This window comes from Porites lutea, chromosome 2, assembly GCF_958299795.1.
Source record: "Porites lutea chromosome 2, jaPorLute2.1, whole genome shotgun sequence".
Classification (NCBI taxonomy): domain Eukaryota; kingdom Metazoa; phylum Cnidaria; class Anthozoa; order Scleractinia; family Poritidae; genus Porites; species Porites lutea.
The window spans coordinates 55,808,438-55,826,258 of NC_133202.1; the positions used below are offsets into that span (position 1 = coordinate 55,808,438).

Consider the following 17,821-nt stretch of genomic DNA (forward strand, 5'->3'; position numbering starts at 1 on the left):
TTTAGCAATTTCCTTTTCTCACTGTCGAGTCGTACTACGAGTAGGTCGGTGCCCCGGCACCTTCGATGCGGCATGCAGGCACCAGAGAAAGTGGCCGCAAAACTTTTGGCCCGTATGCCCATTGTTATTTCCTTTCGTTTACTAAGCTGACCAAACTAAAGAACTAAAAGTCATCAAAAGTAGACTAAAAGAAATCTTATTTTAGGCAATAACAGCTTATGAAGAAACAAATCCGCTAAAACAAACAAAACTGTAAATGATTAAAAGCCTAATCGTAGGTTATTGCGGAACTACTAATTTGTACATGTGTACTTAGTGTCTTATTAGGTTGAATGAGGAAAACAAGGATGGAAAGCGCTTCTAATAGGTCCGCCTTATGTCAGGTTAGTTTGCCTGATTTCTTCAACAATGTGTACAAGGAGCACCTGGGCAAGTCGCGGAGCCCGGGGAAAATCGCAGCCGGGTATCATATTCTCAGGTCAGGTAGCTGGTTAGAAAAACAAAGCGAAGAGTTAAAATTAGGGTTTGATTATTATTATCCAATATCTTAGTTATAAAAATCGAGACTTATTGAGCCTACAGCAATTATCGAAAGCCCAGGCAATACTGACCACTTCTCTGACTCGACTGATGAGTTATTAAAGCTGTACTCGTTTTCTGTGATTCGTCTGCAAGACGGCGTCTTGTTTTTGTTTCGGCTCAAATCGGCTAAGCTAAATCCGGTACCTAGGGAGCTTATGGTTATTATTGTATCAAAAATACAGACGGGTTCTCTGGTCTCTATGGACTAAGGAAGTACTCTGAGATGGCCTAGCCTGCGTAGAAAGCGTTTCCGATCAGCGCAGGCCAACTCTGAGACTTCTGTGTATTTTATTCAAAAACCGATCTATATCCCTGAAAATCGAGGAACAAAAAGCGAAGACTGACCGTACAGCTGGGAGAATATGTAAACGTTTTTTTTTGTTTCTTTCAATATTTCCTTTAGACTCCGCGGCCCGACTTCTTCAGTGCCAGTCTAATTGACCACTATGAAAAAGCACTTACAATTACCAAGCAACAAAAACTGAAAAGAGTATCACGATTAGACAGCTCGACAGGTTTGTTTTGCTATGTAGGTTTTCGCCAACATTCAAAAGGTTCCAGTAAACTTGACATAAAGAAGGATAAATAAAGGAAACAGAAGCGAAATCGCTGAAACCATCATAACATGCTTTGTAAAGAATAAAATATCCGATAGTCCATTCCTCGTTTGTGGTTTCCAGGTGACTTCTCTTCCATATTTCCTCTACAGTTGTGGAGGAAATAGCACTAACATTCCAAATTGACATAACACTTGGCTGTCTCCCTTCATGGACGACTCTAACAAAGGTGACGCTCTTTTTCTTCCTCTCACTATACTGCGAAAAATTATATGAACCAAAAACAACCCTGAACTCCATTTACTGAAAGAGCGTTTTCTTTTAGCAACGTATTGTTTTGCAGTGAGAAGTCGCTAATCTGATCTGTGATTGGCTCTTTTCAAAGGAATGATTAGTATGGTATTGTTCTCAGCAAGGTCTATTTCCTTTTACAAAGTAAATACATAACTAGCCGTCTAATAGCTGTCAAATTCCTTGAAAATATCAGACCCCCAAGAGCAGACGACTTTGTGACTCAAACAGGCGGCACCGCTTAACACTGTTTTTGCGTTGCAAATTTTGGACTCAAATTTATCGCAACTACTGTCAAACAAGGCCGCTATTTCGAGAAGCTCTGCATAGGATTTCGCAGTAGGGGGTACACAAGAATACGTCACATTTTGTGTTGTACCCATTATATTTTCAATCAAACTCGAATGGATGGCTGAGTTTCATAGCCGCAGATGATCAACATGGCGACACGAACTGGCACAAGTGTATTTCACCTTTGCTGCTTCATCTTTCTTTGCTTTCTGGCCCAGGGTAAGCAGTCTTAAGTGATTAATTTTTGATTTGTGCTTTCATGAAAGGTGTGAATCTTCGGAGCATGAACAAATATGAACCCGCTCTATTTCAAGGCGGCATGAAGTCGCATTCGTCTGTAAACGCCTCGGGAAACCTTATTGAGAGTCGCTGCGATTTTTTTTTTCGCTTGGAAATCTAATCTGGTATCGAAAGCTATCGCATGTAGCTTCTTGTTGAATCGTTTGGGTGCGAAAATTGGATTGTAATCGGCATAACGCATAAAAGTTCAGCTGAACGAGTGTTGTTAATCGACGCGGACACGCATCATACATTCTAGTTTGCCCCACGCAACGTATTTAGTCGATATGTTTCACGACATAGCTTTTAAAAGGTGATATCAAAATAATTGGCAAAATTCGAAGCGTTTATAACGTTTTATACCGGTCTGCAGATCATACGAGCCACAAAGTTATTTCTGCAAGCGCGTCAAAACACGGCAGCTCCGGCCCTCGTGTTGTGGGGTGATGTTTTTCGCGTAGCAAGTTCACATGCATTAGTAGTTTTGGTTCATCTGAAAATGCACTTTGCACTAAATTTTTGTGGAGGTTCTTTAATGATCTTGTGGTACAGCTAATAATATCGCGTTTTCGTGAAATCGGGTGTTCTCTTTAAAAGCTTCACACAATAATGACGGTGTTTATTTCTTGCTCTATCCGTCAAATCGGATCTACAATTTCATGCAAATTGAGACTCTGTTGCACTATATTACTTTCATCGCTCATTTTTTTTAAGCGCATTTTTGTGGAAGCTCCCAGACATTGTGGCTGTAGTCCCTCGATCTCTGGAAGCTGCCGGACGCCAGGAAGATGAATAAAATTTTGACTTTTGGTGACCATATTATATCGCATCCACAATATCGTTATCGTTAAATTCATCCTACTCACGTTCTCGTGTACAGCAAATTGATCCATCTTTCCTGGCTTTATATCTTTCTTCCTCAAACAGTAGCTTGTTAGTTCTTTTACAAATTAAATCTCGCCTATAAAAGTGCTTTTGTTTTGAACTAAAACTTATAGTTTTACGCGCGGCCAGTTTGTAACACGGTATTAAACGAACACTGGATCAAAATCACTTAACGTAAAACTCCTTTAACTACTTCGAGTAGTTCTTTTGTCCGACAATAAGAAATTGAAATTTTTAGTCTGTGAATAGAGTACTTTTTCAAAACGTATGAGCAAATACAAACACGTCTTTGTCTTCTGTGAGTTAAAATCGTATGTTATGTAAACGTTGGAACTTGACGTAATTGCTAAGAGTCGAAATTTCAGTTTTTTGCTATAAAAAGTCGTTTTTATAGAACAATTTATTTTCCTTTTTTTAAGTATTCAAAAAACAACGATTAAATAACCGTTTCATTCCACTTTAATTTTGGTTTTGAAATGATTCGGAACTAAATATCATTTGTCATTTGGTACCTACACTTGTCATCGCTGATCATCTTCGCGAAAAAGGAACTTCCTCATGAACTGCGAGTAAACTGTGCAAAGGAAGCATGCACTGTTTAGTTGGTTCGTATTTGCTTTTTCACAATTTTAAGTGCATTATGGATTAATCGTTAGTTTTCTAAGCAAATATGAATTGTTGTAAAGTGTCTATAGTTTGCAAAAGGACGACAAAGTTGTTACGAGTTTTCATTTGGTTGAAAGAAAAAACTCTTAGATTCTTTTCTTATAACCCTAATTACTGTTTTCTCGTAGATTTGGGCGAAGTTTTCAATTATAAAGTAGTATTTGTGTTATTGTGTCTGTACATTTAACTACACATGTCTGCATTTCTATTTTCTTTTATGTTCATTGATCTTTTGTAGAATTACAGTACAGCTTGATCTCTAATTAATAGCTTTCGCTTCTCAAAGTGCAACGTAAGTTATTATTAAAGAAGTGAATCATATATCTTTTAATAAGTATTATAATTATTATACACGCCAAAAGGGAAATCTGGAAATTCTGCCTTATGGTTTCCCTAGCACATACATGTACAATATTTATTTTTTAGTAACCATGGTGTTTCAAAAATTATTTCGATGTAAGTTTCATTTATATCTGTCTTATCTCACTTTGGAGACCTTCAATTGTAGCTAACAGGACTCTCCAACATATTTTAAAGTCAAATAATTGTAAAGCCAGGTGTTTCATTTATTTATTACTCCCTAAAAACTGATAACCATATAGATTATTTTTACCAGTTAGAAAATACCATTATTAGTGTAACCTTGAAAATAATCATATCGAACTCTTAACTTCATGTTAGAGTAGCTAATGTACCAGTATATTTCCTCCAGTAATCAACCATATTTGCTATTGAATTTTTTTGCATTGTTTCTGCTTTACTTTATCAAAATAACGCGGTGGTGCATTGTTTAAATCAATTATATTGCCCTCATTCCCAATTAGCGTGTTATATACCATGTGCCCTCTACACCTTATTGTTTTGGTGTACAATAGTATAAGCTCTTCTGTGCAGACTAATTCAAAAGTGAATTAAAATTATACAGATTAAATGTGGGGCAGCTGGTGGCAAAATAATGTCTGTCTTTTTTTCCAGTTCCATTTTGGTGCCTTTGAAAATGATAGTTTACATGTTTGAAACTATATACTAGGTCATTCTTCAAACTCATGAAGTTTTTCAATATCATTGGCAATACCTTTGAGGTAAAAATGCACTTAGTTTTATCAAGATCAAATACTGACCTTTGTTATTGCAAAATGAAAATTGTTATCTGTCTTGCTTTGCCTCCCTGAGTTTTTAGACTACCCTCTTGTAATCTTAAGTATAATGTCCTTGTGCTAATTGTACCTCAAAGAAACACATACACTGTAACAGTAAAAAATATATAATTCTTTTAAGGATAACCTTTAATTTAAAATTTGAACAGCCACTCACAACAAAACTGATTGATATTTTTGATGTGAAATATTATGTTGTTAATTTTGACTTATCAAGACTGTTCATAAATTCATGATGTTCAGTGTTTTTATGTGCAATAATACTGCTGCAATACTATACAATATGGAATCATTGTACATCCAATATGCAAGCCTCCCATGATGGTAGCCTTACAACCTCTCAGAGATGAGATCTCTGAATGATTTTACAGTAGTTAATTTGTAGTATGTTCAGGATGTGAAATCGATGGAAGGACATTTGGCAGTAAGTTAAGAAGATTTAGGAAAAAAAGTCTGGGTTTTTGGAGACAGATCACTGTTGTTCAATGCAGAAGTTACATGTAGAGATGTTATTGTAGTATAAGATTTCATTCAGAGTTTTAAAAAATGTTCTTTCATACAAAACTAAGATATTGATGTGCCCTTATCAGGTTTATGTGGAATTTAGTTTTGTTACTTGAAACACATAACTGGTGTGTAATTTTGTGGACAGAGTTCAAGCAACTTTGAAATTAAATGACTTGGGGATATAATTTAGACATTCATTTGTACAGCTGCTCTTTTTTCTTAGTGAAACAAAGTATCAGTAGGCTTATTTATGAAATCGTTCTGTTTAGAAACTTGTATACTTTGGGTCCATGTGTTGGGGCAAGACAAACATAAATACACCTGTAAAACAGTTTTGTGATGCCTTTTAAGTTAGAACATGCTTGTTAGGAGTTGTGCATAAAAAATGTCCAGGGTGGTTGATGTCATGGTGAGTGGCTATTTTGCTATATTGTTACTTAGTAAATATTCTGCTTTACAATGCACTGTATCTTGATCATTCAACCAAGAGTACTTACAGTAAATTGGATAAATAAGTTTTGCTGGTAGTGTATCAATAAAAATCTTTATGGTCATATGGCCTTTTCTGCTCCATAGTTAGGGAAGTCATGATAAGACAAAGATGCCTTTAAAGAGCTTGCCCTTTTAAACTTCCTAACTTCACCATACTTTTCCTAAAGCTGTTTACAGCAATGTACTCTCAATATAAGGCCTTGAAACAAATGATTTCTGTAGATCAGTGCAAAGAGAAAATTGCAGATTTAGTTGTTTTTTTCATAGAGAATGAACTCTATGTCCAGGTGGTACTTGATGATCAATCTTTATGGGTTAGGTTAAGCTATTGGAAGTCTAAGAATGCATTAATTGACAAAATTAATATATTGCTTGTTTGACTTGAGTTAAAAATAATAGTGTTGAAGAATTATAATGTTGCAGTAGTTATTTATCAGTAAGGGTATGTCTTATGGCATAATTTGTGTTAAACTCTGATCACAGTCATAGCCATTTTGCCAAATTCCTTTTTTCTTGTTTTTATTTTCCACAACTTAATGTTAGTCCATTTGTTAATACAATTATACAAGAGTTTGCATTTAATTAGTTTACCAGTGATTCTTATGCTTTGTGGGGGAACCATTGATATTAGTATAGTGTAGTGTAATATGCACTGTACCTTGACACGTATACATATATATTGGACTATCGTTGTGTGGTTGTTGGTATGTTCATGCACTAATAATAGTTTTAAAAATACTAATAATAATGATAATAGATAATAATATTAATAATAATGATAAACATGCTTACAATAATATAGCAATAAAATATTGCAATTCTTATTCACTCGTGTACATGTACTTATTTATCATCGAGATAGTAAATTTAAATACCAAGGTCTCTTTTTATTACACATACAGGTTAGTATGTAAGTGTTCTTTGTGTAATAGCTTGGGGGGTAGTTATGTTATGCTGACTAGGTTGATATTGGAACTGGTTTACTTTAAGTGTTTAATTACTAGTTACTGCTTCATAAGGGATAACAACTTGACTAGTGCTTTATGAAGTAGCATCATCAGTGCAATTTAAACAGGTGGTATGGGTTGGATGATAAGTGCCAGTTCAGTAGATTCTATATTAGTAATGTTATATTATGTAGCTATGTTGTAGGTAAAATCTGTTCTCACACTAAGCCAGTGTTCAGTCAAGCTTTTTTTCCAACCTTAGTCATTCATTTGAGACCAAGGAAATTCACAACTTAACCTTAGTTCACAACTTACAACTAACTGTCAGATATAGACAGTTTAAGTTACAGCTTGTTTTGCCTTTGCTTCTAGTTTTTAGCCAGTCACAAAGAATGGTAGCCCAAAACCATAGCAGTGAATACAAAATCCCTCAGGCAAGATTTTAGTTTGGTGCTCATTGGTTGCCTCTTGGACAATCCAATCTGCTGAGTCATTAGTCCCTAAAGAGAAATAAATATGACAGCTTTTTTCCGTGGAAGGGTTCATGATACCTAAAAGTTAGTTGAACACAAAACAAATGCGGGAAAAAATGTACTCCGAACTCAATGTTTGGCTTGATTGAGCCTGTGCAGTAATCAGCAGTTTATGCATGTAAACGTAGTCCAGGATGCACTACTGTGAGATGTGCTCCACATTACTGCCATGTTTTTCCCATAGCCTGTTGATTCTCTGTTTACTTGTAAAATAGAAAATGTACGAGCCTCCTCTACTGCATCAATTTGGAATCCGTGACAACAGATGAAACTACAGCAGATTAGAGGTGCAAGAATTAGAAAGCTAAAAAAAGTGTGTGTTATCAGACATTTTAAGATTCATGGGGGATTTCTTTGAATGGGTGTAAGAAAGAACGGGGTGAGCAGGAGGGAGTCTCCTTCCCACGCCCTGTTCTTTTTGCATAACACTTTCAAGCGAGGACTTCGCAATCACGGCTGCAATTTGTTCTGAAAGAAAACGCTATGATTTGTAGTTATGGCAGATGGTTTTCAAAAGATAAATCCACATTTTGAAGCCAAACAGGTAGCAACAGTTTTCGCCTTGATGGGATAAAAAACATAAAACAAGTGAGGCACATTTTATTGTGAACAGGAATGCTCTTAAAAGCCTGAAGTCTCGCTTGTTTGGAGATTAGATAAGAAATCAGATGCTCTAAAAACGTCCACTCGACCATGCTTGGAGACAAGATAAGAAATGAGGAGGCAATTAATTCTTAAGGGGCCTGTGTCTGATGGGCGTGTAAGCCATAAGGACTATGTGCGGAAGGAGGAAAAAAAATGCTAGCTAGCTTGGTTACACAGTAACCATTGACTGCCTTTAGTGTATATAATAGTCAGAAACTTCGCATGCCTTCCCTTTTAAAACTGGAAAAATATTGTAATGTTTCAGTTGGGTACAGAATTTGCAACGATTTGCAAACCATTACTTATTATTTAGTTATTTGCCTCAATAAAAACTATGAGATTGCTCAAACATGATTTTTTGATGAAGTTAAATTTTAGCAATGAAAGAAACACCACACTGTGGACGCCCTTCTTCTGCTTCTCTTGTGACGTTTCCTTGTCATGCCTTGTGTTCTATTGTTATCCGTCGAAATCAAGAGAATGCTTAGCTCCTAAAAATGCAATCATCATATTATACTGTAATTTCAAGGAATCTTCCACAGTCAAAGGCAATATGAAGCAAAGAGGCTAGACCTTGGGAATCTATGACACTAAGGAAACGTCAACAAAGACATCAGTATTTAAAATAAAAACACATCTCTCAAACTAGTAGAAAAATAATACACTAATTCCAGTTTGTAGACTAGTAGATTCTATTGGAAATGAAGCCCTGTAAGCAGAGTGCATGACCGTTAGGTACAAAGCTACCGGTAATGCATCTGTGACACAGGTGATGAATAGTTTAAGGTTAACTTAGTCGTTGATTTCTCATTCTGTAAAGTGCAACGTGACCTCACGTCTTAACATCGATTAACAACTGCGAAAATCTGTCATTACATACCACAAGGTGAATCTGCCATAAAACATCGATTCATGGGAATTTTAAATTCACTTGCTTTTGAACTCTTTGCCTTTGCAACAGCGTGGCTTCCTACAGGAAACAGGATTTCTTGGGTTTTAGTTTTTCACGCCCTTTTTAATTGACAGTCCAGTTATCTAAATCATTTCAATCACTGCCGAAAATAAACCCAATGCTCATCACAAGACTCATTTGCATACAATGAATGTTTACACAGCCTCACCATTGTTTTGCTCATCTAAGATTCTTCTGTTTTTCAAGTTCCAAAGTAATCAACACTTTGAAGCAATAGAATTCGTGGACCAACTTTTTCAGGAAAATCTCTACATCTTTCGCATCAATCTTCCCTGCATGGCTTTCATCATGCCGAGATACTTATCCCCCAGTTTTCACGGTCCCTGCTGGGAATGCCTGGGACCGAATTTGGGGCCCACAGACAAAAAAAAGAAACATTCGCATTTTCTTAATCTTGCCACTATTTAAAGCAAACAAGACTAAAAACTAATAGCACAGGGCGCAGAGGAGTTATTTGGGATGGCAAGCGAAGTGAAAATTTTACAGCCTATCGCACTAGTCGCCTCTGTTTAATGTAGAATCGACTATGAACTTGACCTATAAAACCGTCATGCGATTGTGTTACAAACTTGGTAAAAGATTACCTAATGCTCGGTAGGAATGAACCTCAGTGTTTTACTTTCTTGGATTGAACTGGACTAAGAGGTTGACTTGGACAGGCAAGTCTTGTGGTTGCCCCAGGGGCAACTGGACTTAACAGTAACTTTCCAACCCTGTTGGTGGCAGAGATTAACCAGCCGTCAGGGTTGTGTTCTATGGAGGGGCTAGCTTGCCATGGTGAAAGCCCCTGGATAACCTTCCAAAATTAATTGATGTAGTTGATTAGCTGTACCCTCTCGTGGTGAGGATAAATTTTTATTCACATTGCATTTCCTTTTTTTAGAAACTGGTAGCATTAGATGCAAGTGTACCACACATTCTTGCCCTGGAGACCACATCAATGAAACATGCACAACAGATGGGCAGTGTTATAAAAAGATTGAAGTGGACAATGATGATGATGGTGTTGAGTTTATCACTTATGGCTGTTTGCCATCAGAGGAGAAGGCACTTATGCAGTGTAACACCCCAGATCATGTGCATGCCAAACTACTTTCTGTGAAATGCTGCAAAAATGAAGACTTGTGTAATGAAGATTTACGCCCTGTTTTGCCTTCAACTGCACCTCCTACTACTGGTAAGAACTTTGTTTGAGTCTACAAAAAATTCTCAGTCTGCTTTTGTATAAATACAAAATAGCTTGCAAGCCATCTTGTTAAACCAGTCTTTTTTTTTTCTAGAATGAAGGCTGAACCTTTGTACACTTTTCTATAAATTATCTTATGCATTCGTTAGCTTACACCAAGTACATTACTTCTGCTCAACTGTTGATATTATGGCATGTAACTCATTTGCCATGGAGCAGGAATCTGTGAATAAAGAGCTCATCCCTGAGATGGCTGATATTAATAGTTTTATTATTTATGTGAACGAAAACTGTGACATTTTGCTGCCATCTTAGAGGGACAGGGTAGCCTGTATGAAAATACACAGAAATGGAAGATTAGACTCCTCTCCCCTCCCCTTCCCTCCTCTCCCCACGCCTCCCCTCTCCAGAACACTCGAACTTACCTTATCTATTAATGTTATCACAAGGCATAAGTTTAATGTACTAATTTGAAGAATAGAATTCAATGCTTGAACTTGAACTGAGGGGAAAGTGCCACCAATATTCTAATCTCTTAAGATGCTTTATTTCTATAAAACCACTTGTACTTCTGCAGCACTATCAATATCACATGTATATTGTGCACAGATATCAAGTATGCATGGGTGATATATAGATTTGTCACAAATTGATTTAGTAAGAATGACAGAATGAGTTATTGTAGGTGTAAATAATCTGACCCTGCATTGTAAACTAGCTTTCTAGAATAGATGTTTCCCAGAATAGATGTACAGTAGTCGGTAATTATGGTTTTGATTTTCCGTGTTCACATAGATATGAAACAATAAAAACTGTGATGACTGCATCTCTTAGTTATTTTAGTACTTAAGAACCAAGAATGCAGCAATGGCTCCCAAACTGAATTTTGTTTACAAGTACAATATCACCCTTTGTGCTTCTGTCTCTTGTTTACAACAGCTCCATCAAACTCCTATTTTTACTGTTGTTAATATTTTGCTCTGAGTTGGGCTGTATAACGTTCAAGAAAATAATGGTATTTTATTCTAGTAGTTCTGTATCTGAACACAGATGTGTAAACGGCAAGTAAATATTAAAAAGTCAGCCAGTTCGAGGCAAACTGAACTTGGAAAAATGTGACATATGACAAACGGAAAATGACAAGTCTTTTTAAGAATAAAGTTGTAGTTGAAGTATTCAAACCCAAACTCGCAATCAATATCAAAGGTGTTGACCCAATGAGTCATGAAAAATCAAAGATATACAGTTCACAAAATCACTATGGATGAATTTTCTTTTAAATGTACTTGTATAAAATATAGCCATACCAACAAAAAAATTACTTAAGGCTTTCTTCAGTAAAAGCCGTTAAAATTAGAGGTCAGCTATGTTTCAATCATGTATTTAAAGTGAGAAATTATGAGGTGATGAACGAGATAGACAAGCAGTTACCTCATATTCTTGCTCAGTACAGACTTCTCAAGACAAGTTATGTAGGCTACTGTCCATGATTATATGTTTGTAATCACCTTCAAGCTCTGTAATAAGTAATGATAACAGGACTGAGTGGAGTCCAATTCGGTCTGTAATCATACGAGTGATGAACAAAATCGGACAACCGCGCAGCGGGAGTCCGATTTGTTTTATCACGAGTACTGTCTTATTAAATTGTCCAATTAAGGCTGAAATCAGGGCAGTTGATAGCCAATCAGATTTGAGAATTTTGTTATAGTTATGATTAAAGACGGAAACTGTACTTTCTAATGTGTACTGCAAAATGCATTTTGTAAGTGCTGTTCAGTGATATGGGAGTGGTATAGTGTAAGATTCATTACTAATGCATCAGTAGCCATAATTATAGAGATACAGTGTTTAGGAATGGTTGCAAGTCTTCTGATTTATAGTCAGAGACTATGTCGTAGCAAATTTTATTTCCTCTGCCTCTATTGGGCAAAGACCTGCTTTATGGGGATGAGTACTAACTGGAAAACATAGGCCCCCTGAGGGAGGGGTTCCTTCCCTCCCAGCTATACCCATAAATCTAGGTTTCATTTTGATGATTAGTGGAATACAATAAAAGTTTTGTTTTTCAAGTAATAATTACTTAATTACTTATTATGAGTAACTACATGCATGTCTGTTTGACTTAGCTTCATTTCTTTGCTTGTGTTTAGTTGAGCCTCTTCGTGAGGAATCTGAAGGTGATGCCATCCAAACATACAAAATTCTTTTTATCAGTGCTGGTGTTTGCGGCGTGATATTTATAATATTTCTCTCATTCTTTTGTTATCGGTGAGTATTTTGTCCTATTTTGTTTCATTTTCTTCCTTAAAACTGGCAATGACAGGATTCTCTGTCATTTCTTTCTATTTATTCATTGAATTTTGTAACGGTAAATCAACACAGTGGGAGGGGATGAAAAATGACCTCTATCCTCAAGAACCAGGAAAGTGAAAGAACTGTGAGATGGAGCCAACAGTTTTTCATCCTTATCCCTGAAGGCTGGAATGTCTAAGGATTTTGTAGATGTCAGAAGAAAGGCAGCACATTCTCATTAGTTATTTTAAAACCCCTAGTATTGATCTGATGGTGGGTTTGAATGCGCTATCTCTCTCTCAGCAGACCGGTGCTTTTATATGTACTAACTACGCAGTGATCACCTTGCACTGTAGCAAAAAGTAATGCATTAAGATTGGTTATATCTTGACTGAGTTGATGGTGTCAGTTTACCACTTTAAAGCAGAAGTGTTTGGTCAGAGTTGAACATTAGGACTTTCTCAATTCATGCCCACTCACTGTTTTTATCAACTTCTGTTCGCTTGCTAACCTGCCGTCATTTTTCTTCAGTTGTTTCTCACAAGCGCCACAGTCATATGATTCTTTTCTACATTAGTCATTTACCTAGAGTTAAGTATTGAAAAACTGTTTTGGTCTTTTTTCGGTGACTTAAGGAAACGTTTTTGTAGGTTAAAGGCATCACAGACACCACATCCCTTTGACTTTGAGAAGTACGGCAGTCCATATATGACGAAAGGAGAAACCCTCCAAGACATGCTGGACCAAAGCTCTGGAAGTGGTTCAGGATTGCCTCTTCTGGTTAGTTAAATATCTGTAGTTATGTCTGTTCAGTAAATTTTCATTTTGTAAAATACTGAGACAAATTGTACTATGAAAAAAACTTCATAATTTTCATAGTTGAATCTGTTTGAGAAAGGTTAATGTAGCCTGCTAGATGGTTTCATACATACTTACATACATAACAGTCTACAATGTACATGTCATAGTAATAGTACAGTGGACATCCCTTAACACGGTCACCAACAATAAAAGAACAGGCTCAGCTTAAAAGGTCAATGAAATTTAACAGGTCACTGGTATTTTAATTTTATAAATTTCAAAACAAGTGGTAGTATTAACAGGGTGAAATTATAAACGATTCTACTGTTAATGGGATTTTAAAACGTGGCTGTTGGCCGTATAAACTGGTAACCACATTGACGAGGGTTTCTGATAAGAAAATGCATGCTCGTTTTGCTGGACTGTGAAAAGGTGGCTGTTGTAATGAGGTGACCGTTTTACCAAGGTGGCAGTAAGGTGGGGTTCCACTGTAGAAGAAGAAGATATCATGTGTGGCACACACAGCATTGAATACCAGTAAGTGACTGTGTTCCAAGAAAAATTGAAGGCAGCCCAGTTCTCTCTAGGGTGCCCAGCACATGATTTCTGTTAGAAAACTAAGCTTTTCTAGTCACCCTGAAGCAACTATTAGGGTCCAGAGGCCGCTGAGTGCTGCTGCTGCTAGAGCACAGCAGCCTTGCTCTTCTAATGAGATGTTAGGGACTAATGAGGCACTACTAGGTTATTAATTTTACTAGATTATCTGTGACATTTATTTTAAAAAAAAGCAAAAGCTAAAACAAAAGCAAAGAAATGTATCAATGGAAATAACAGACATTGGTTATCATGCCACAAGCATGCTTCCAGGCTATAACTCACAGTCATGTAACATGGTGTTAAAAGTGTGAAATGTTTCTTTTTAGGTTCAGAGAACCATTGCTAAGCAAGTGACTCTTATAAGGAGTGTTGGTAAAGGACGGTATGGTGAGGTGTGGCAGGCAAGATGGAGAGGAGAGGATGTAGCAGTCAAAATATTCCTTTCTCATTGTGAATCTTCATGGCAGAGGGAAACGGAGATTTACCAGACAGTTCTTTTGCGACATGAAAGTGTTCTGGGTTTCATAGCCTCAGATATAATTGGAAGCAATCAAGTGACGCAAATGTACCTCATAACAGATTACCATCCATATGGTTCTTTGTATGACTTCTTACGATGTCACGGGCTTAACAAGAAGACTATGGTCAAGCTTGCATTATCGGCTTCTGCAGGATTGACTCATCTTCATACAGAAATCCAGGGAACCAAAGGAAAACCTCCAATAGCACATCGGGACATTAAGAGCAAGAACATTCTTGTCAAAGAGAACTTGACATGTTGCATAGCAGACTTTGGACTTGCTGTAAAATACTCTTCCGATACTGAAGAAATTGACATCAAACCTGACACAAGAGTGGGAACTAGAAGATACATGGCTCCGGAGGTGTTAGACAATGCTTTGGATTGTAGAAATTTTGCTGCATTTAAGATGGCAGACATTTACTCCTTTGGGCTGGTTCTATGGGAGATTGCTAGAAGGTGTTTCTCAGATGGTAAGTTTTATCTCCTTGCATACATGTACACCATAAACTTTTTCCACCTTGGTTCAATATAGTAACCATTGATTATAAAAAAAGTTGATTATGGTCACTCTGAGTTGAGACAGTAGTGACCTTAAGATTTGACCATGAATATGTGATCATGTACTCTACAAGTAGAACTTTGGAATAATTTCAAACCAGTTACACTATGTCCTCAGAACCTCGTTTCTGTCCTTGATTGCATTGATATGACATCTGATTTTGTAAAGCACACAAATTTTGTCTGAAAGCATTTACTAATACTCAGTCCCAATACTTATTGTTCAGTCTTAGGGTCTTTAGTATGCAATATTACAGTTGTTTCTCTGATGGTGATGATACCATTGGCTGTTTGTCCATTAAATCTTCTTTGATGTAACCGCTTCTTAGACTTCTTAAACTAATTGTTTCATTGTTCCAGAAACTGGAATGTGTGAAGAATACCAAGTACCTTACTTTGATATGCTTCCGGGTGATCCCTCTTTTGATGAAGTGAGGAAAGTTGTGTTAACTGAAAAGAGGCGGCCATCAATACCTAATAGATGGCACAGAGATGAGGTAAAAACAACATTTTATGCAGTTTAGTGAAAACAGGCTGTTATTAGTTTATTATTAACTGCCCAAATGTACTCTTCGGTCAGATTGCTCATACTACAAACCTTTAAAATGATATTAAAATTTGGTTTGACAGGAATTATGAAGTTTCTTTCAACATGGATGGTAACATTATATATTTATTAATACCATCAACACATTTTAACGTGTCCTTGGCAAGAGTTTATTTGAAATTCATAGACAACTTATTTTTAGTATCAAAGGAGTACTTGTTATTTACTAAATGCTTGTTCAACCCAAAACTAAGTTCTTAAAAAGCTTGTTTAGTTAAACACTTTGAGATTGTTTTGTTTGCAAAAGTTACCTTCTGAGTCTTGTCAACTTAGAATAATGATTACTCAGGGCTCTATCAGGGACCTGTTTGTGTGATAAGTATTGGAGTATCATAAATTACAACTTTGATTAATCAACAGACTCTTCAAACAATGGCCAAGCTGATGACAGAGTGTTGGGCGCAACATCCAGCTGCTCGTTTGACAGCTTTAAGAGTGCAAAAGACAATGAACAAACTCAAGAAGTCGATGGATTTTATTGACCAACGATATGAGCTAGATGATGACAGCCCTCGTACCAGTGTTACAACAGCTTAGTAAGATAGTGCTAACCGATGAGTAATGACTTCATGCTGTTCACAGTCAGGACATCACATGGTTCTCCATCAAGATATCCAACTTTTGCACGACAACTTGTTAATCCGATGTATCAAGAACATGCTGTGGTGCATACACCTTCCCAGTTTCAGCATCAGACAAGTCATCCTTGTCTCTCTCATGACATTCCTTCAGTGTCATACTGTTACATAAAGGCATGCTAAGAACAAACAAAATATTGACATTAGTTGTTGTTATTGTTGCACTGTGATTATGATGTACAAATTTCAACAGCAGTGGATTCAATATGTTTTGAAGTAGGTTTTAGTTTAAGACAAATTCTGAAAGATTATTACTTTAAAAGGCAAAAACCATGGTAAAGTAGAGCGGGGGGGGGGGGGGGGGGGGGGACAGGACAAAATACCCAGCAGTGTACCAGTGGGTGCTGTGGGCTATTGAAAGTCCCAATTACAGTGATCATTTTGAAGAAAATGAAGGCTTTTCAATGGTTAGATACTAATTGATTAATGATGAAACTAAGCCTTACTTGGAATGCATTGTGTGTATATTGAGTTCCTTAACCTCAAACAAGCAACTCTCAGCAGCTAATTAAGAAATTTGCAGTTTAGCTTCTCCTTGAAATACCTCAAAACAGAGATTGTTTTGTTTTCCTTCATCTTAGATGCATTAAATACCATAAAAGTTAAGGAAAATGAAGAATAATTGTCAGTGTACAATCTTAGAGCCTGCAATGAAGTGTATTTTAGGACTTGAACAGAATAATGCCTGGTGTTTCATGTAATATATCAAGCATGAGACGCATTGTTTCATCACCAGAAGAAACACTGAGAAGAGAGTTGAAAATACGATGCACTGTGGAGTATTTTTGACAAACTTCGAGGTGTTTCATCTGGTGATGGAACACTGTGTTGAACGCTTGATATTACTTCTCAAACAAAATAATTTTAAAAGGGGAAATTAAGGATGCAAAAATGAGCAGTTTTTCATCTGATTTCCAAACACTCATTAAACATCAATTTCCTTTGTATTTTCTTTATGAATTATCATTTTGATTAAACAGCAAATGGCAAAGAGATGATAGGAAGAAACACAGCCCAACAGTAATATGATGATTAGGAAAGGTGCAGGGTGCAAACAGAGCATGCTGTAGCTAGCATATACTAGCCTAAGAGTCATTAAAATTTCTTGACCTGCAAGAATTGAATTCCCCCTGCCTCGCCAAAAAGAAAAAATTGGCCTTCCTATCAGTAGGTTAAGAATAGAATTCACTAGCCTGTAAGCAAAATTCAATACACAGCCCCGGGCTATTACACTTGACTTTCTTTGTGTGCTGAAGGTGGGATTCGGTTGAAAGGACTCATCACGCCTTCTCTCTTCATCTTTTGTTTTGGAAGTCAACATGGTGCTTATGGTTACCTAGACTGATTTCTATTGCTCATGCACCTAAATAACACCCTACATTGCAGGTTATTATTTACATGTTTAAGAAAAGAAAAAAAAATTGAGTTAAAAAACTTAAAAAAAGATTTTTCCCCTGTTGATTGAAGGGGGAAGATTACTTTGCTTTTTGAAATTATTTATTTTTAGTAGCATTTTTGATGGAAGTGGTTTCATTGCATATGACTGTAAATATAACGAGGTAATTTTAACAATTATTTTTTCACTATTGGGTGCCTTGTTGGTTTGAGAAAAGGGATGTACAACTTCGGTCTCACTTTGTGATCTATTTTTAACGTTAAATGAAATACAAAGAGCAAAATATGTTATATTCTATTTTTCTTGTGAGTTTGACCTGACTCTCCAGCTTCTAGGGCTGATCACCTGAGTTGCTCATTGTGACTTGAGTTAGTGGTGAAAATTGAAGTTACAGTAATGTCACATTAATTTTTAA

General features: G+C 36.5%; 1 protein-coding gene across 2 annotated transcripts; it reads left to right on the plus strand.

Annotated features, from left to right (window-relative positions):
• The first annotated feature begins 1,611 nt into the window (after positions 1-1,611).
• Positions 1,612-16,302, plus strand: LOC140929110 (bone morphogenetic protein receptor type-1B-like). 2 transcript variants are annotated; one of them, XM_073378971.1, is made up of 7 exons: positions 1,612-1,940; positions 9,689-9,982; positions 12,145-12,262; positions 12,922-13,066; positions 14,011-14,677; positions 15,126-15,262; positions 15,733-16,302. In XM_073378971.1, the coding sequence occupies exons 1-7, from the start codon at positions 1,862-1,864 to the stop codon at positions 15,907-15,909; spliced, it is 1,617 nt and encodes a 538-aa protein (XP_073235072.1). In that variant the 5' UTR covers positions 1,612-1,861; the 3' UTR covers positions 15,910-16,302. The 2 variants fall into 2 exon arrangements, with proteins under 2 accessions (XP_073235072.1, XP_073235073.1); XM_073378972.1 differs by having other exon boundaries at positions 12,937-13,066.
• Positions 16,303-17,821: the final 1,519 nt, after the last annotated feature.

Coding starts and splice junctions, on each gene's coding strand:
- LOC140929110 (XM_073378971.1), top strand. CDS start 1,862: ATGATCAACATGGCGACACGAACTGGCACAAGTGTATTTCACCTTTGC. Junction 9,983..12,144: donor AACTGCACCTCCTACTACTG/GTAAGAACTTTG, acceptor GCTTGTGTTTAG/TTGAGCCTCTTCGTGAGGAA. Junction 13,067..14,010: donor GTTCAGGATTGCCTCTTCTG/GTTAGTTAAATA, acceptor GTTTCTTTTTAG/GTTCAGAGAACCATTGCTAA.